The 20296-nt window shown below is 53.0% G+C and overlaps 1 protein-coding gene across 1 annotated transcript in view; it reads left to right on the top strand.

Moving 5' to 3' along the window:
- The first annotated feature begins 16208 nt into the window (after positions 1–16208).
- Positions 16209–20296, top strand: part of Arhgef16 (Rho guanine nucleotide exchange factor 16) — a 15351-nt gene continuing 11263 nt past the window's right edge. The window contains exons 1-2 of the mRNA XM_026790003.1: positions 16209–16254; positions 18405–19014. Coding sequence (XP_026645804.1) covers positions 18424–19014 — 591 coding nt within the window. The 5' untranslated portion in view covers positions 16209–16254; positions 18405–18423. The remainder of the gene's footprint in view (positions 16255–18404; positions 19015–20296) is intronic.

Raw genomic sequence — 20296 nt, 5'->3', positions numbered from 1 at the left:
CTGACTCAAGCCGAGCGTCAGGCACAGAAGATTCAGGGTCATGGAGCTGGACCAGACGTGAGTTCCAGGATCCTGACTACCGGGGACCCAAACCATGCCTGTTGCCATGTGCATGGAATGGCCGGACAATTGTCCAGCCAGGATTGTTTCCCTGATGTTGTCCTTCCAATTGTTGGTACTTGCCTGCCAAAATAGATATTCAAGAGGAGGCCTCCTTGTCTGTATTCTCTCCAGTCCCAGACAAGGCCCCATTCTTCCCCTGTGACAGCAGCCTTTCCTAGGAAGAGCAGGCAGGAAAGATGGGGCTTCACCATCCTGCAGGCGAGGTGAATCCTGCATGCAGAAGACAACCCAGGGCATCCCTGTGCCAAACCAGCAGTGGGTAAGCACGAAATGGCTGAGCCTGCCCAGCCTGAGAGGAGCCCCACTTTCTAAGACCAGGAGAGCAGGTGATCCCCAGACCCTGACTGACCTAACCCCTCTGCCTCTCAGAGCTCAGACCCACAGGGCCATTGGCTTCCTCCTCCTCCTCTGCTTCCCCAGTGAGTGTGTATGAAGCCCTTGCTCAAATACATATCACGTGTTTTAGACTCGAAGCGCAAAGCACTGGATCATGGTCCCTATCCTGCCCCCCCCCACCGTCTCCCTGCCCAAGTGACTGAAACCTACTGAACTTTGACTGTGCTGTTCCAGGTAGGGAAGAGGAGGCCCCCTGTGCTGCTGCTGGGACAGGAGGGTGGGGAGCCTGTGATGGACGGCACCCCCTCTTGCCAGTGGACGCTGGGACACTCCTATCCACAGAGACCAGCCGGGTATCCAAAGCCATGAAAATTGTCTCTGTAGCCCTTGAGCGATACTGTGACAAGACATTCTTGCGTGATTCCCAGAGAAGTTCCTCTCTCACCATTCCCGTCACGTGTTTGTTTAGTTCCTTTCTGTCACCAGTTCAAACCACCACTCCCAGGAGGGAAAAGGTTGAGTCCAGAAAGGCAGCTCGAATTTCTAGTTGTGTGATTCACTTGTAAAGCGGAGGAAGCTGGGGATGTTCTTCCCTGCCTCCTGTAGCACCGCTACTCTCTCCAGCATGGGGGACGCGGGGCCCTGGTGTCAGAACACTTAACTTAAAGCCTGTGTGTGTGTGTGTGCACGTGCGAGTGTGTGTGCGTATGTGGTGTGTGTGTATACGCGCGTGTGTGTGGTTTGTATGGATTTTGAACCAATAGTATATAAATATAAATATATATATATATATATATCCCTGACACCTGTGAGAATCTTGAGACTGTACGAGTGTTGCCATTGTCACATTCAGATCTGACTCAATTTGTTTCTGTTTTGTTTTGTTTTTCCTTTTAGAACTATATAGTGTTGAGAAAGAAATCAAATGTAAATGTCTGGTTTTCATATAATGTTAAAGAATTAAAAACCATGGAGGAGGAGGCTGGGGTCTGTCCTCGTTGCCTTCCTTTGTAAATTGCTGTTGTGTTGATAAGCTGTGCATGGCTTGTGTTTAGCGGTCATTATTGTGTCTGTTTGTGAGATTTTTATTACGAGGAAAATCCCGTAGATGCACTTACTGAACATGTGGTTAGGGTCTGAGTCAAGGCCAGGAGGCCCAAAACGCCCATGAAAACGGACCGCCGTTCCTGATGACTATGGAGATCGCTGTGGGAGAATCACGCGTTATGGAGACGCGACGTAGAGAATAGTCGAAAGTGATTTTTGCAGATCTCATTTTGAGGCTTGTGGCAAAGATAAATGTACTTGTGTAGAGATTTCTGTAAGGTAAAAGCCAGGAGAGGCTGGCTTTGAGGTCAATGCTGTAGAATAGGATGACTGGATACCAAATGTAATCTTTCCAATGCTACAATGAATTTATACATGAGATTGATATGCAATAAATCTGTGTGTTTTTCTATGTCTCGTTGAAAGCTTCATTAAGAGAAAACCTGGTCTCTGGAGTGGGATAGGAGGAGTGCCCTCCCCCAAGTCTAGAATGACTGGGTCTGGGTTCTAGACCAAAGTATTATTACCCCAATACACCGCTGGACACAAGGCAGCTATCTCAACTCCTTTCAACAGCTTAGAAGTACTTATAAATGACCAGGCCACAAGACACCGAGCACATCCTGACTCCAACAGCATCCTCTGCTCTGGGAGAGGGTCTTCAATGCAGCGGTTGGTGGCTGGATGGTGAATGATGGTGGCTGTTGAGAATGAATGAATCCGTGGATGGAGGGGTGACTAAATGATTCTGGATAGAGGAGTGGACAGACGGTGGATGGAGGAATTCATGGAAGATAGGTGGGTAGGTAAATAGATGTTGGATGCAGGAATTGAATGGACAGGTGGGTGGAGAAGTGGGTGGATGATGGATGGAGGAGCGGAATGAGCGGGTGGATGGATAGGTGGATGAATGGTGGGCGGAGGATTTGCTCTTTGAACCATCACTGATCCTGGGACTTCTGGACCTCCGAAAGCTCTCCCAGGGCCAGGACAAGCTCCAATGAACGTCATCAGAAGTAAGATTCTGAGGCTCCCTAATCCACAGTTCCTGCAGCTGCCAGAAGAGAAGAAATGGAAGTTGATCTTGGCATGAGATCTCAGGCCCAGATCTGGGGTGCCGAACCCTTATATTTTCTTAATGCCATCAGGTCGAGCGTGATGGTGGGGGCGTGCAGTGCCGCATGTTTCAGGTTGTTTTCCTTCCCGCTGTGATCGACGAAGTGCCGGTGAGATCTTAAGCCTGGACGGTCAGCTTTGGGGCTTGCCCAGGAGTCTGAGGCCCAGGGTGACTTGAAAGGTTCTGCTTTGGGAAATGTATTTCCGTCCTCCGCCCTCACTGAAGGCCACATTCCCAAAAGTGGTTCTCCCAAATGACATGACAGTGACCCACAGAGCCCCCATAATGGTGCTTCCCAGAGCTCACCACACTGGGGCTCCAGTGGAATGAAAACTGTCCCGTTTTGTCCAACCTGGCAGCCTTGCTCCTCATTAGCCCGGGAGAGAGAGGAAAACTCGGTGGAATCGGAGAGGGGCCGATAATGGCTGTATTGTTGGGAGAACCCCAGAGGGAAAGGGAACAGCGGCTGACAGGAGATTGCTGACAAGCGGACTTTGTCTTCTAGCAGCCCGGTCCCCACATAAAAGACTGAGGAAAAAGGCCCCATTTTGGAAAAGGGGGGATGGGTGTATTAAGAGGAGAAAAAAAAATGTGTCAAAGAAGAATCTGTTTTCTGGGAAGAGAGGGGCTTTTCATTGCCATTCAGCTTTCCTCTGGGCTAAGGAGCTGCTGGCCATTTGCAGGGAAACTATTTTAGGGAACCCTCAACCTTATTCCTCATGCAGCTAAAGTCTTCTGCAGCACAAGCTGTGTCATGCGGTACAACAGCCACGACCGAGGCTGTGTGTTTTCTGCAGTCAAGAAATGTCTGCTGTGTGGGTTGCCCAAGGGACTCTGGGACATGAGGGGTCCCCAGTCATGAGCTAAGACTGCAGCCCTGCTGGAGAAAAGCACATGTCTCCCTGCCAGGGTAGACAAGGCCATTCCACAACTCCATCCACTCCAAAGGCAACGTGTGGAGGAGAAAGTGTGGTGGGGTCTAGAACCAGATTCCACAAAATGGAGCCCCCATGACCTGACAGAGGGAGTAGACACTAGGGGGATTTTTTTTTTTTTGCTCCTGAATTCCTAACCCCATCAGGAACACAGGAGGTTACAGAAAAGAGGAGAGGTGGCTGAGTGGGATCAAGGATCAGGCTTAACAATGTGGTGCAATGCGAATCTATCAGTTAAAGCCCTGTAGAGCACTGTGCAGGGTGTGCATGACCCTAAGCTCTGCAGGGCAGTGTGCCAGGTATGCACAGCCCCAAGCTCTGAAGCACAGTGTGCCGGGTATGCATGAAACTAAGCTCTGCAGCACAGTGTGCAGGGTGTGCACGACCCCAAGCTCTGCAGGGCAGTTTGCCAGGTGTGCACGACCCCAAGCTCTGCAGTACTGGTATGCATGGCTCCCAAGCTCCGCAGTGCTATGAACAAACTTAGTCCCTCTGCAAGAGCAACAAGTGCTTTTAACCACTGAGCCATCTCTCCAGCCCCTATACGTAATATTTTTAGAGCCATTTTAGGCTTATAAGGAACTTCTCAAAAATAACAGATGTCTAGTTTATACCCACTGTTCCCCAGGATGGATGTAGGCCCTACTATTGTGTGATATTTTGTGTTCTGACAAATAAATCTTGCCTGGAGATCAGAGGGCAGAGCTAGACACTAGTTAACCATAGAAGCTGGGTGGTGGCTGCGCATATCTTTATTCCCAGCACTCGGGAGGCAGAGGCAGGCAGATCTCTGTGAGTTCAAGGCCAGCCTGGTCTAAAAAGTGAGTTCCAGGATAGCCAAGGCTACACTGAGAAACCCTGTCTTGAAAAACAAAACAAAACAAAAGATTCCTTTGTGTTTTCTTGTAGCATTGCAGTTCCTATATTTTGAGCACCGAATGATATCCCAAACTGGAATATATCACTGTTTACTCAGTCACCCAGCTGTTGAAGGATATCCTGGCTACTTACCACTTGAGCAATTACAAATAAGGATACTACAAACATCTGAGAATGGGGTTTTGTATGGGTCGAAGTTTCCAGCTCCTTTGGGCAAATAACGAGGATCATGACTGCTAGATCACACAGTGAGTGCATGTTTCCCATTATGGCTGCATAGCTTGGCTTTTATCTGCAGTGCAAGAGGCCCTACAGCCCCACACCCTTGCCAACACTTAATTTTGTCAGTGCTCCAACTTTGGCCAGTGTACAAAGCTATCTCCCTGTTGATTTGACTTGTATTTTCCTCTTCGCGAGTCTTTCCCCTATGCATTCACCATGTGTGTGTGCTCTGAAAAGTCTGTGTAAGCAAAGGCTGCACTTTCCTTTCCCCGCCACCCAGATCCTAATAATCACACAGAATATATTAATTACAACTCTGTTTGGCCAATGGCTTAGGCTTATTCCTAGCTAGCCCTTACATCTTAAATTAACCCATTTCTTTTAATCAGTGTATCACCACAAGGCTGTGGCCTATGGATAAGGTTCAGCAGCTACATGACATCTCCTTGACTCTGCCTACTCTTTCTCTATATCTCTGTTCAGATTTCCCGCCTGGCTTTACACTGCTAAGTCATTGACAAAAAGAGCTTTATTAATTAACCAATAAAAGCAACACATATACAGAAGGGCATCTCACATCAGTCTTGTTTGTGGCTTGGACCATATTTCAACTGGCCAAGTCCCTTTCTTGTAGAATGACATTTCTTTTGTATGTTATGGGGTTCTAAATGAGATTGTCCCCCACAAACTTAGATGTGTGAATGCTTCGTCCCCAGTAGGTGGTGCTGTCTGGGAGGTTTAGAAGGTGTGGGTGTTAGAAGTGTGTCTCTGAGGCAGGCTTTGAGGCTTCAAAGCCATGTGCCTTTCTCAGCCTGTCCTCTCTGCTTCTCGTTTGGGGGTCAGGATGGGAGCTCCTGGCATGGTGGACTCCGTCCCTCTGAAGCAACAAGCCCATATAAACCCTTTCTTCTCTAAGTCATCTTGGTCATCGTGTTTTATCCCAGCAACAGAAAAGTAACTGATACATAAATCATCTGGTCATTGTCCTTTTGTATATTTAGATGCTGAAGAAAACAGGGACATCTACACAAAAGGACACTGCTCAGTGGCCAGGGGACAAGGCCGGTTGTGAGTCACCACAATGTGACTGAATCTCACCCAAGGAGGGGTGAGGGGGACATAGCTTTATTGTTAGTTTTATCTGAAGTCCTGGCTGGAGTAGTCTGTGAGGCTGGACCGTCTCAGCTGACCACCTTGAAATTGTCCCGAGCGGTTTTGCAGTCCAAAGCGATATCTGGGTGGCGTCTGTCAGCTTAGCGGTGTTATCACAGTCCAGGTGGAATCATTATTGTGGGGGCCCATCCACTTTTTGGAGACTTCAAATGTCATTGTTAAGAATGGTCACCATTCACTACAGAAAACTCAAACATTTTAAATGTTATATGCAGCAGATCTCGGAGAAGTTAAAGGTCTACAATCTATCAGAAACACCTGTGGTACACAAACTTAGTTCCTAGTTACCTTATTCAGACTCAAGCTTGAAGTCATGTACAGGAAGGCAACCTAGATAAAACCTAGAATTAGTACTCTATATGACCATTAATATCTTGGCAGAAAGTGCATATATATGCATATACATAATTTTAGATCATATTTATACCATAAGTTTTAAAGAGTCAAAATAAATCCAAAGGATCATGAGATTAGAGGCAATAAAATAGAACCTTTAATTTTGGTTCTTCTTCTGTCCCATACCAGGAGGCTCTTCTGATATGAGACAGAGATTGTAGACTCCCTTGGCTTTCACAGATGTTGAGGGCTGTGCTGACAGGCTCCTGACTGCCTGTGGTTCCACCTGGCCCTCAAAGGCCTCTTTACTCTTAGTGTGAGGTGGAGCACCCGTCCCCACCAGAGTAGCTTTGCTTTACCCAGGAAGGGGCTGCTTCAATTGCATTGCTACTGGTCAGCATGTTTCCTTCCCTTCAGGCAGTTAGAGTCAGGTGTCCCCCATCTATGAGGATTCAGGGTAAGGTCTGGCCCACAGGCCTTGCCGTTGGGTGCCCAGCAAGGATGGTGGCTACCGATGGGCACTGATCAAAAACTATGAAGAATGGAAGGCCAGGATCCACATCCTCTCCCCAACCAGGACTCTTGGGGGGCAAAGAGACCCTCGAGACAGGTTGTATAGGTGGCCCACCCACATCTCACCATCCATACATGAGTTCTGGGCAGGTTTTGACCCAGCACCCCTCCTGGGAGTGAAGGTAGGTAAAGATAGCCCAAAGTCTTCCACCAGTTACTTGTCTTAGAGCTGAATGAGAGGCTGGACTTCAGCGTCTGAGTCCCCCACCTGCTTTGCGGGGAGTGGGGGTGTGTCTTTCTCTGTGCGTGCCTTGCTGTGTGCATTTTCATCAAGCGTGGTGCTGCACACCTGTAACCCCAGCACTTGGGAGGCTGAAGCAGACAGATCTTTGTGAGTCTGAGTCAGCCTGATCTGCATGATTCCGGGCCAACCTGGGCTACACAGGGAAACCCTGTCACAAAAAAGAGAATATTTTCATGTGGGAGTTTTCCCCTGTAGTGTGGGAGTTTCCCCCTGCTGTGAACTGCTCTGTGATCAAGGTTTTACTGTTGTTTTGTTTCCCTGTCTTTTAATTCTTTAAGTGTCGGGTACTAACAGAGGGTGTGATGAGACAGCCCTGGGCAGAGGCTGACACAGAAGACCTTACTAGGAAGCTGGAGTGTGAGGCCTCCCTGTCTGGCCTTGGCCTTTCCTTGGGGACCAGTCTCCCACCTGGCCACAATTTTTCCAACAAAGCAACTTCACGGAGGTTGGGCTCGGTGAGTGCAATACCCAACAATGGCCTCAGGGGGTCAGCAACAACCCACTTTTCCCAGGAACCGCCTCCCAGCACATCAGCTGGTTACCCAGGGAGTTCCAGGACCCGGGGGCCTTAGTCCACAGGAGGCTCTGAGCACCTCTTCTCCTTCTACTGTGACTGATGCTCATCAGGCCTGGCCCCGTGATCAACTTGGGCCCTACCCAGATGATATCACACCGGAAAGAGCAGAGGATGGCACAACCAAACCACCTAGCTTCAGGGCTGAGGTGGGAGGCTAAGGAAGGCATAGGAGGATGGCAGGCCAGGCACACCCCCTCACAGGGCAATAGCCAAGAAAGCGCCAAGCGAGACTCCAGCATCATCCCTCTAAGTGGTGCTCAGTGAGGCAAGCTCTTGGGGTACACTGCTTGGGTCACGGCATGCGGGGAGAACCATGTTGGGGGACTAGGGTGTGAGGGCACAGATATTTCCTGAAAAATAGATAATAGGAGGTGGGTCGGGAAGAGGACTAGCACATGCTGAGGTCTCTGGCTCTGTCCCAGGTCCTTGGGTTACTCCCAGGTCACCAGACATTCACTGTGTCTCATCACACACAGCACAATGAGCCAGGCAGAGAAAGTGCCACAGTAAGGGTGGAGACGTAATACAAAGTCTCCCCAGACAAGAGCCCATCGCTGTCCCCTCCTCCTGTCCAAGTGTGGTTTGGGGTCTGCTCTGATGATCATGTTTTGAGGTGTCTTGGAGGTGTCGCGTCATAAATTCAGGGTTGCATGAAGGAAAACTAAAATGTCGGGTGCAGTGGTGCATGTCTGTACGGTACCCCAGGTTACTCTGGGAACCTGAGGCAGCCCCGGGAAGGTGGGTGTGGACTGACCAGGCAGAGGCTCCTGCTCTCCGATGGAGGCTGGGCACTGCCAGCCTTTGCCTCTGCCCCCACTGCCCTATGCTCCCTGCCCCCAGGCTGCCCCCTGGCCATGTTCCCTCCCCTTCTTGGCCCTCGCACTCACGGTGACTCTTGCCTGCTTTACTTCTCTTTCCCCTTTTATCTGTTAACTCTGCTCACCCTTGGGGGCACTTTGGAGCGCAATGGTGCACACCCCATCTTTTCCTACACGGGGAGCCTGGTCCCTAAAGCCCCCATGGGAGGGGCGCTGTGACAGCATCATCTCTAAGGACGCTACGTGGACTTGGGAGCTGTTTTCCTGAGCTCAGGAGAACCAAGGCGGGACCTGCATGGCTGGCAGAATTTCCCGCCCTCAGAGTTGTCTGTAAAGTGGGGTGGTGGTGAACAGACCACACCGTGAAGGTTGTTCTGTGAGATCCTGGCTAGGGAAGCATGCTGCAAAGAATGCAGAGGGTGGGGCCTTCCCACAGCAAACAGGTTCCCGCAGGCCTGGGGCACTCTCAGAAGGCTTCCTGGAGGAGGCGGAGGAGCCCAGAGAGAAGCGCAGAAAGGAAGTGGGCGTAGGAGCGGGAGAGTAGACGGTACCCAAGGGCGGACTCCGGCCCGAACCACCAGACTGATCACGTGGACTCAGGCGGGCCCCGGTAGGTGCGGTGACGCAGCGGGCCGGAGCGGCCAGGTGAGGCGGCCGCGGTGCAACAGGTGCCCCGGGTGCGTCCCGCCCTCCGGCTGCGCAGCCGCCGGCGGAGCCCACCTGGCCCCGGCTCCGCCCGTGCGCCCGCCCGCTCGCCGGCCGGCAGCGCAGGAAGTAGCGAGGGCGGGACTGACCGGCCGCAAGACGCGGGGACCCAGCGGCTCTGCAAGCCGTACCCGCCCCGCCGCTCCTCGGCCGAGCGCTCAGGTGAGTCTGGGGACTGGAGAGTGAGCCGAGGGGGAAGGCCACCTGCGCCGCCCCGGGCGCCTCCACTCCTTTCCAGCCCCTCCCGACCTCGGCGACAACGCGCCCCGCCCTCTCGCTGGAGCTGCTAGCCGGGGACTGGGAGCCGAGCTCCCCGGAGCCGCGCAGTCCAAGGGACACTTTGCAGCGGCCAGGTTAGACACTAGGGCGCAGAGACTCCAGGGAGGTCCCAGGGGACGTGAAAGTGACTCTTCCGGGAGCTAGAAAGACGGTCTGTTCAGATGAGCACCAATAATGAGGAGCCTGACCCCCCTCGTGCCCTTTTCTGCCTTGGTGGCCTTGGTGGCTAGCTGTCTAGCCAGGCTCCCCACTGCTTTTCACTGTGTGTGTGTGTGGGGGGGGGTGCTGTCTAGCCAGGCTCGCCACTGCTTTTCAGTGTGTGTGTGTGTGTGTGGTGGGGTACTCCGGAAAACTGTGGGTGCCACTTACAGGCTGGAAGGTGGACACTTGTCCCCACTTCCTGCCTTGGTCCTCATATCTGTAAATCCAGATCAGGGATCTGTTTAGAGGTTGGGAGAGAAAGATGGACCTGGGTGTGGGCCTCGGGCAGGGGTCTGAGTTGGTAGCAGCCACGGTGCGATCTCCACATCACACCTGGAACCTAGACAGGAGCTGAGAGCCCCTAAGTGGATACTTGTGTGTTCCGTCACTGGCGTGACCAACGGTAGGGTATCGTGTGTGGTCCCGTTCGTGACCGTATGTCCGTATGCCCTGCTACCCTTGGTTTCCCACCCTGGTGTGTGGGCACCAGGCTGTGAAGTTGCTATGTGTGAGTTCAGGTGAGCTGCCTCAGCCTCCAGACTGGGTTTATCGCTCAGAACGCCTTGATTCCGTCTGCTGCTGTGATCCTATTCTGGGGATAAATGCTTCCCTCAGTCTGTGTTCTCAGAACACCCATCATCCAGAGGGAAGCCTCTCTCAGTACCCCTGGTGGAGGGAGGGGTCTCCAGCCTTCCTTGAAAAAGTAAGGGGTAAGTCACACAGAGAACAAGGCTGAGAGAGCTAGGTAGAGGCTCCTTGCCACTCCCTTCTCCAAAACCAGAAACTACTTTTGTTTTTAAAGATTTATTTATATGTTTAAGTGTTTCTGCCTGCGTTTATGTATGCTCACCATAGGTGTGCCTGGCGCCCATGGGACTCAGAAGAGGGCATCGGATCCTCTGGGATTAGAGTTACAGACAGCTGTGAGCTGTCTTGTGGATAGTGCTGGGACTTGAACCCTGTCCTCTGGAAGAGCGGGCACTGTTGATTTCTGTTGGACCATCTCTCCAGGCCAATAGAAAGATACTTTTGAGGAGGTTGCCCCGGTGTTCCACCTCCTGCAGGACAGCCACTCTCCGCCCTGTGAGGAGGAAAGGTGCCTCCAGAGGTGAAGTGGCTGGTTGAGATTCCCAGGGCTTGTCCGTGGAGACAGCAGGTCTGCTCCCCGAAGGTGACACGGTTGCATTTCTGTCTGGCCGCAGGGCCTGGAGGTTTTGGTTTTGGTTTCTAGATCCATCTTGGCATTGCTCACTCCGCGACATAACGTACAGGTGGCCATCCCTCTGTAGCATCCTGAATCCAGAATCCCCTGTCGTCTGCATCCATTTCCTAGTTTGAGGATAGCCATCTAGGTCAGGACGGGGCCTCAGAGCTTGGCTCCTCCTCTTGTGCTCACTGACTGAGGCTTGACCCAGGCAGGTCACGTTCCCTCTGTCCCTGCTTCTCACTGCCAGAAGGGAAGACCCACAAGGGGCAGAAGTTCAGGGAGGGGTCCAAGAAGACTTACCTGGCCAGAGGGTACCTTCTATGGGTGTGTTTTTAAGCTGGTGAACTGGGCAGTGGGGGCCTAGCCCCAGGTTCCCCAACCCTTGCTCCCTTACCCCTGTGGTTACCAGCTGCTTGGGTTTGAGGAAGGGGAGTAGGGGGTGATTGGTGACTGTTGTGGGCTGATGGGATGCGCCAGGTGGGTGGGTGAAGGGTGATTCTAGCTATCTACGATTGGTTTTCCCCACCTCAACTCTGGGAACATTTGTACCAGTTGGTTGCCATGGGCTTCTTTGTGCTCTGCGGATCCGGGAATCCTGTCCACAGCACACAGAACACCTGGGGGTGTATAACCAGCAATGTCTTCAAATGTTACAGATTGTCTCCAGGTGGGCAAAACTGCTCTCAGCTGAGCTCCTCTGAGCTCAGCCCCTCCACCTGACAAATATAACTTACTAGTTACAAAGCTGAGCCCTGCTGCAAGTTATCATCCAGTCCAAGTCCCCGACTCGGCCAGGCAGGATCACCCAAGCACAAGGCACCTTTGCTGGCTGGAAGCAGAGCTTCCCCAGGTGGAGATGGCCCAGCCTCAGAGCTGGTGACGAACGGCCTCCAGCAGGGCCCGAAGTCCAGACTCGGGGTGGTTTGGGTTCCTGTGACCAGCTGTGACCAGCAGCAACAGGCTCAGACTAGGAAGAAATCAGGTTTAGGGGACTAGAAGATTCCTGGGAAGCTGACCTGCCTGAAAGGGAGAAGGAGCAGAGGAACCGGTGTAGAGAGGCCCACCCACCCGGAACCACGCCCACAATGGTTCCCTGAGATGTCTATCAAGATCTCATTGGTTCTGCTACCCCTGTGCCCCAGGACTGTTCCCAATGAAGGTTATTTAGTGGCAAAGAGAATATGGGCCGTCTCCAGCCCACCCTGAGCAGAAACAGCTGGGAGTCACCCTCACTAGTGCATCTGGGTCTGCTGAGTGGCTCTGGACAGTTTCTGCTCCTTTTCAGCAGAACCCCTGGTCAGGTTGGTTCTCAGGGAGCACCCGGTCCTCTTCAGTGGGGTCCAGGAAAGAGAAAGTGCCGGCATCCATTTGGGAACTGAGCTCTGGTGTGTTTGTGGGGCCATGTAGGAAGACTTTGGGGACCATGCATCCCAAAGACTTTCAGGGATTAGTGCCCAGGCACCCAGAGAGAGCTCCTGTAGATGGTGTCTTTGGAGTTGCTTCTGTGCTCTCCGTGAGCCTGGGGTGCCTGAAATAGAAGACACACACCTTTGGCCTACATGGAGTCTGGGAGGCCTCACACTGAACTCTCAGGAATGCTATTGGTGGATGGCCATGGCTAGTTATTTCCCTGGAGGCCACTAGATAGAGAGTCCGAGGCCCCTGCACTGCCAGTTCCTTAGTGAATCAAGAGCCAGGAGCCAGCCAGCCTGGGAGGAAGCCCTGTCCCGTAGAGACATGGACTGGGGCAGGGAGTCTACAGTCCCCAGAGACAGAGCCTGTGCTCTTGGGCCCCATGGGCCTCCCCTCCCATCAGCAGCTTTTCTTTTGAAAGTTTCATGTGTAAGAACCCAAGGCCCAGGGGAGACAAAGGAAGAAAATGAGCCAGCAGCAGCCAACTGAGAGAAACGTGTAAAAGAAAACTCGATTCTTGCCCTCTAAGTTGATGGAAGATGTTGTATTCGTGAAACAAGAACAGGGTGCTAAGAACGAAGAGCAAGGAGGGGGCACAAGAGAGCTCCTTGTAGGGGGCATAGAAATGACAGAAGGTGACGGAAATACCAGAAGGCTGAATGGAGTGGAGGCATCTCCGAAAGAAGCACAAAGAAATGAGGAAGGGGGAAAGGTAAGAAGTTAAGGGGAGATTTCAGAGGTTCAGGGTTTCTCTGTGTGTCAACCCTAGCTGTCCTGGAACTCACCGAGATCAACCTGCCTCTGCCTCAGAACATTGGGACTAAGGCGTGTGCCGCCACCACCACCTGACTCAGAGGTTTCAATCTTGATTAGTGAGTGTTCTAGAAAGAATAAATGGTACAAGAAATTATCTTAAAAGGATAGGCCCAGTGCCTCAGGCCTGCCTGGAATCCCAGCCCCTGGAGGGTCAAGCTAGAAGACAACAAATTCAAAGCCTGCTAGGCTACAGATCAAGTTCAAGGCCAAGCTGGCCAATCTAGGAAGACCTTGTCTCAAATAATAATAAATTATAATAAGACAAGGGGCTTGGATATAGCTCAGGGGTGTAGCAGTGGCCTGGGTGAGGTCCCAAGGTTGTCTCCCAGTGGGGGTGCAGAGTGGGGAGGAAATAATCCAGGAAATAATATCACACCTCATGCAGACGTAGGCCTGAGAAACAGGAACAAACTGGCTGGAAAGTCTACCTGGCAACTCGTTTAGTAACTGAAAGTGGGGCCCGAGCCCTCTCCAGGGCTGGGTAGGGAAGAGTAAAGATCACCATCTGAGGAAGAGAAGTCTGGAGGGCACCAAGAGGCCTTAACAGTAGCAAGAACAGAAGATTCTAGAGGAAAATCATCCCCAGTGGGAGAGGAGAGAGAAAGGTGTGTTCCGCCAATCAAGCATCTATCCGCAACCCCCCCCCCATGCTTGGTGGCGCACACCTTTAATCCCAGCACTCAGGAAGGAGAGGCAGGCAGATCTCTGAGTTTGGGGCCAGCCTGGTCTATGTAATAAGTTCCAGACCCTCCAGGGCTACATAGTAAAAAACCTTGTCGCAAAAAGTAAAAAACGTGAACGATGTGGGGCTGGAGAGATGTCTCAGGGGTTAAGAGCAGTTGTTAGGGGACCTGGGTTTGGTTCCCGGTACCGACATGGTAGCTCACAACCATCGTCAGTTCCAATTCCAGGGGATCTGACCCCCTACTGACCTATGCGGGCACCAATCACACATGTGCTGCGCATACATGCATGCATACAAGCTCTACACGAAAACAATTATTAAAAAGAAATGTCTGGAGGCAATGCCTGGGGTTTGCTTTAGAGAGTAGTCCTGATGGTCTGAGGCTAGCCTGTGGCTAACCTGAGCCAAGCCTAAGGACCGTCCACCACCCAACCCCCACCCTGAGCTAGGAGGGTGCCCAGGAAGACCTGAAAGTGATCCCTGCACGGAAGAAGAGCCAGACTCAAGGAACGTGGAGAAGCAAAACTGGACAGCTTGGGGGGTTGGGGGGCGGGGGGACAGGCAGCTGGCCGGAGGGAGTAGAAATAAGTAACGAAAGGCAGGCCAGCCTCACGGTCCCCTGCCCATGGGACCCTGTGGCTGTGCTGTGCACGCTGTAAGATCCTCCCTTCCCCATCTTGTCTGGGGACGGGGCAGCTTCAGGAGACATCTGATGTGTCCAGCAAGCCTCTCTGCTATCTGACAGGACAAGGTACCCATAGCCCTCAGCCCTACTCTCTGGGGTCCTAGGCAGGTTGTTTGCCAGGCCTGTGGGTGTGGTGCCAGGCTGGGAACGAAAGCCACTCCCAGCAATGGCTCACCTGACAGATTCCCTTTGGGCACCTTCTGAGCCTGGAATGGACTTTGTGCTCTGCTGGGGAGGCCACCGCCTGCCAGGGCCTGTGCTGTCCTGCACGCCTGAGACACTAGCTTATGAGTGATGGGTGTTTGTTGGTAGGAGAGGAGAAAAACTGATGACCCTGGGCCCCTCTGTGTGGTCCGCTCTTTCTGAGCAAAACAATCACTGTGTAGTCTGTCCTGGGCCATCGGAAGACACTAAGCCAACTTCCCCAGACCTTGGTGAACCAGGAAACTTAACTTAGGTGTGAGGCCCTGGTTGGTGCAGCCCTGCCCCCACCACTTACGTGAGGGACAGATGCCAGCTCCCGGGGGAGGCCTGGTGTGACCGCCATCATCCTCAGCCACAATTTGGAATGTCCTTAGGAATGTGCCCTCCCTTGCGTTTGTTTGGTACACCAGGCCCCAGCCCGCCCCTCCCTGGGGCCTCTGCCCCTAGGCTGCACTCAGCTTCTTGGGATAGTTTTAGCCAAGGGGTTCTGTGTGAAAGACAGAAGACGCACCAGCTTCCTGGGTGCCTTGCGCTTTAGCAGTGTGGGTTAACGTCAGCGGTATGACCAGCTCTGTCCCCTTCAGGGAGGGACAGCTGGGCAGGGTCTTGGCACCATTCTGTGCTCTGAAATGCTAGGTAGGATAGGTCTGTGACCTGCCTGGAGCTCTAGGGTGGGCTGACCTTCCTAGAGGCTGGAGTCACCAGTTCCTGAGGCCCTGAACTCACCTGAACAGCCTTGGTGCCCACCCCCACCTCTGGTTACCCAGTCCCTTTCTAGTCCCCTTCAGTCCCTCTGTCTCTGTCAGACTGGGCAAGTAGGTACCACACCCTGAGATATGTAATCCTGGGACAGTGTCCAGGGCACATGACAAGGGGGCACTGTGGCCCAGTGCTGAGCCCCTAGCCTCACCCCTGATGTGGGTAGGCGATAGACGTGGAGTTCCTCGAACTGTCTGGAAAACAAAGTTCCCCTTTGGAAGGCATTTCTAATAAGTTGGAATTGTTTGGTTTTGTTTTGTTTTCTCTGAGATTGTGTGTGGGTGTGTGTGTGTGTGTGTGTGTGTGTGTGTGTGTGTGTGTGTGTCCCAGGCTGACCTTGAACTCCAGAGCCTCCTGTCCCAGCCTCCCTTGTGCTGAGGTTGCGGGGTGGGTGTGCATCCACAGCCCTCCTCGGCTCACGTCTTCCCCTCCCCACCCCCCCTTTTTTTTTTTGGTTTTTCAAGGCAGGGTTTCAGATCTGCCTGCCTCTGCCTCCTGAGTGCTGGGATTAAAGGCGTGCACTACCGCTCCCAGCCTGTTTGTGTCATTTTAACCTATATAAAGTTCTAAGCTTATAAAAAGCTTTCCTTGATGTTGGCTCCTTTGTTTATAGAAAATTTTAAAGGGAAAATATTTAGGAAGGGAGTGTCCCCCACTTTACATTAGGGTCTACAAGATCCGAGTGCCGGTCTTTCTCGTTACTAGTGTGGTATTGGCTGGTGCTGTGTGGCCCCTGCAGCCAGCCAGGGCTGTTTTAGTGGGCTTTGCAGGTCATTTAAGAGCCTGTTAGGAAACCCTCAGGCAATGCCTTTGTTCTTACTGAGCCCATTTTGCAGATTCACCTGTCGTCATTGAGGACCCCAGGTTTCCAGGCCCCCAGCAGGGCATCCTGACGCGGTTGAGGACCTCCAATCACGGAGGTAAGTGGCAGCAACGAGGACAGTTGACCCTCAGCAGACTGGCCAGTGTGGATGACTGGTTCCCACACAAAAGCCTTTTTTACTCTGGCTTCTGCTGTATCCAGGTCAAATCAGCTCTGCTCACCTCAGTCTCTGGGTCACAGGGATTCCCTGCCCAGGGGGGACACTTGTCCCTTCCAGTCGCATCCCCCCCCCTGTTAGCCAGAGCCAACCGTAGGCCCTTGCTGCACCCAAGGAAACAGAAAATGCTAATGCTGAAGAAATAAACAGGCCACTCTGGAGACCACTGCCCAGGGCTTCCTACTGTGGGTGGGGCAGGGCGGCGGGATGAGGGCAAGTCAGTTCTGAGGAGGAAGTCGAAAAGGGGCTTGTAGGGTACATGCACTGCTGGCATGGATAGTTGAGGTGGCCGAGGGGTAGCGTATTGGCGATGGCTGTCAGTTCCTGTGCTGGACACTGAACCCCCTGAACAGTGGCTCAGGCTGAAGCTCCCTGCTGCCGTTCCGTTTGCACTGTGACCCAGGATTTACCTTAGGACCCCCAAGGCTGGGATTGTGAACCCCTATAGCACGAATAATAAAAACCCAGAGACAGAAATTGGGGTTCAACGTGAAAACTAGAAAAGCAAGGCAGCCAAGCCACTAGAAAAGTCTTACCTCGACAAAGACTGGGCGATCGCAAACTAGGCAGACTAAGCCTCTCTCTCCTCTCATTTTTTTTTTAAGATTTATTTATTTAGCCGGGCGGTGGTGGTGCACGCCTTTAATCCTCTCCTAGGCAGAGGCAGGCGGATCTCTGTGAGTTCGAGGCCAGCCTGGTCTACAAGAGGTAGTTCCAGGACAGGCTCCAAAACCACAGAGAAACCCTGTCTCGAAAAACCAAAAAAAAAAAAAAGATTTATTTATTTATTGTGTATACAGTGTTCTGTCTGTATGCTTGCTGGCCAGAAGAGGGCGCCAGATCTCATTATAGATGGCTGTGAGCCACCATGTGGTTGCTGGGAATTGAACTCAGGACCTCTGGAAGAGCAGACAGTGCTCTTAACCTCTGAGCCATCTCTCCAGCCCTCATTTTCTTCTGTTCCCTCTAGTGCTGGGTTTAAGGGCGTATGACCCCTAGTCCTGGGGTTAAAGGTGTAGGCCACCACCACCTGGATTTATTTCTGAATTGATCTTGTGTAGCCCAGGGAGGTATTGAACTCACACAAATCCATCTGACTGTCTCCCAAATCCTGGGATAAAGGTGTGTGCCACCACTGCCTGACCTCTAGTGGCTTTCGCTTGCTCTGGTCTTCAGGCAAACTTTAGTTATCAAAATACAAATAATAGACCCCTCCAGACCCCCGGCTTCAGAAACACGGAAAGGACAAATGTATATTGGCGAGTGTTCTGAGAAGAGGTTTTGGAGCCAGCCTTGGTGCTGTGGGACGTGGGCTTGGCCAGGAGAAGGGGACTCAGCCAGGCTGTATTTGGATCCTGCTCTCCTTATCTGTGTGGACAGGAAAGCCATGGTCAGGTAGTGACCTCTCCTTCCACACGCCATCCTGCTTGCTCTTTATCAGGTACTCAGGGTCAGACTTCCAAGGGCGTCCCCAGCAGGTCCCTGGGCCTCGGGGTAACCCATCCCCTTAACAAGAATGCAGAGCCAGACAGGGCCTCGATCACATCCACAGCATCTGCTGCAAGCTCAGGAAACTGTAACTGTCCCCGGGCAAACCACACACAAGGTGACCAGGCATCAGTAAGGGGCCTAGCCAGGATTCTGGTCCTGGTCTATGGGGCCTCTGGGCCCAGCCGCAGACATGCCCTTGTTTGCACCCTGCCCAGGACCTAGTAGTAATGTCAGAGAAAGCAGGGTGGTCTCTGAGGTCCAGTCCAGCCACAGGCTGTCCCCACCAGAGAATAGCTGTGTGTCTGAGGCACAGAGTCTCAGATAAGCCCAGACCCCAGCTTCCCTGCACACCTGTAGTGCAGTTAAGCCACATCCCTGGGGTCGCTCCTGGTGAGCAGCCACAGCCAGCCCCGTTCTCCCTGTCCTTGCCTGGGAGCTGTTAGGAGAGGATGCTGAGAAGAAACAGAATTGAACACTGGGGAGGCTGTATGTGGGACATCCCTCTGAGCCTCTCACCTCTTGCCTGCCTCTCTCTCTAGGTCCCCTCTGCTACCCAGCATGTCCCAGAGACATTCTGACAGCTCTCTGGACGATAAACTGTTGGAATATCGTTTCCATGCAGAGCTGCAACTCGATGCCAATGGGAACCCTATGCCGAGGCTCCCCATGGTTCGTAACTCCTTGAGAGACAAGACCAATGCTGCCTTTGAGCCAGAGGCCTCCGGACCCCTGCAGGTGCCCCCAAAAGATGAGGAGCCACAACCCATCATCCTTAGCACTCAGAGCCCCGCGGCACTCAAGATGGGCACCCAGCAACTCATCCCTAAGAGTTTGGCTGTGGCCAGCAAGGCCAAAACCAAGTCCCCAGCCCGCCACCAGAGCTTTGGGGCAGCTGTGCTCAGCAAGGAGGCCGCTCGGCGGGATCCTCGGCTCCGCTCAGCCCCCAGCTTCTCCTTGGATGACATGGATATGGACACGGGCCCTGGTGTGAATCTGAAGCGAAACATAAGGAACCAGTCCTACCGAGCCGCCATGAAGGGCCTTGGGTCACCCAGCAGCAAAGGGGACTCAGTCCAGCTCAGCCCCAAGCTCCAGGCCCTCACTGAGGAGGCTGCTCAGCCTCCCGCTCGGTCCCCAGCCAAAAATAAGGTAGGAGTCTGTCCTGACATCAGGGATAGGCAGTGTCATCTCTAGGGTCTCAGGAGTTAACAGGCAAGGCAGTGATCTGGTCCTGTGTCTCCTATGTCTGCGTCATGCATGGCAGCTGCTGGGCGCGGGCTCCTGGCCATCCCACTTGAGTGGAATCTGTTCAAATCTCATGTTCTGGCTAGAGAAGGTTGTCATGTTTTGGGGACTTTTCCATGTCCCCAATTCTCTGCAGAGTGGACAGCAGGAGGAATCAGCCACTCTTGAGCCCAAGCATGGAACCAGTCTATTTGATGACAGTTTCCGTGATGCTAGGCACGGGCTGCCAGCGGGACAAGGAGGGACAATGTGTAGCCCTCAGCCCCCACCCGTCCTCCTGTCCTGCTGCTGCCCCGCCTGCCCTGAGCTCTAGACAGGTCTGCAGTCTCCAGGAGCCTGTTACAAACAGCCACTGAGCAGGAAGGCCACGGTTAAGGAGCGGCCTTCCACGTTCCATCTGCTTGCTCATCGTGTTGTCAGGGTCAGATGGGGAATCACAGCCATTCGAGATAATTTCTTCCCAGGATACGGGGCTGGGGGTCCTTCTGGACCTTTGCCAGGTGCTTCCCTCAGACTTGGGGTGCCCCAGGCACAGTGCTCAGTCAGCTCCCATGGAGGCCTGGGATGGGCCTTTGTGGCTGTGTGACCCCTAACAGATTCCCAAAACAGGCTCAGTTTCCCCATCTGTGAGTGAAGATGACCGCCATCCAGCTGTAGGCATACTCCAAAACTGAGTTCAGGCCCTTTGTTGCCTAGAGCTGTTCACAGCATCATGGGAAAAGCATGCTCACTTGGACATCAGCAGACACCTGTCAGAATAATAGCCACACGGCTTGGCCAGACCACAAACTTCCATGAAGGCTGATCGTGGCTAAGGCAAGGCCTCTATGTCTAAAATGCCAACCACTGTCCTTCATTACGGTTCCCCTACTACATCTGCCTGAGACGCCTGGACCCTTGATAGGCATCCCTGTACCTCAGGAGCTGGATCAGCACCACCACTGTTCCTAGAACAGGCCTGCCAAGGTCTCCCTCAACAGTAGTGAGTCCCCTCTTCAGCACACATCCCTGAGACCTATAGCATGTCACACGCTGGGGTGAAAAGCTGTGGCTGCTCCTGAGAGCTCCTGTGCAGAAAGGGGTCTGTGAGAGTGTTGAGGGCTAGCAAATGGCGGTGCAGGAGGCCCTAGGAGCCTCCTGGGTGAGAGAGCTCCCCGTGGTCCCCCAGGAGCCTCCTGGGTGAGAG

Source organism: Microtus ochrogaster, unplaced genomic scaffold (assembly GCF_000317375.1).
Source record: "Microtus ochrogaster isolate Prairie Vole_2 unplaced genomic scaffold, MicOch1.0 UNK38, whole genome shotgun sequence".
Classification (NCBI taxonomy): Eukaryota; Metazoa; Chordata; class Mammalia; order Rodentia; family Cricetidae; genus Microtus; species Microtus ochrogaster.
This window is presented reverse-complemented; position numbering and strand designations above follow the sequence as displayed.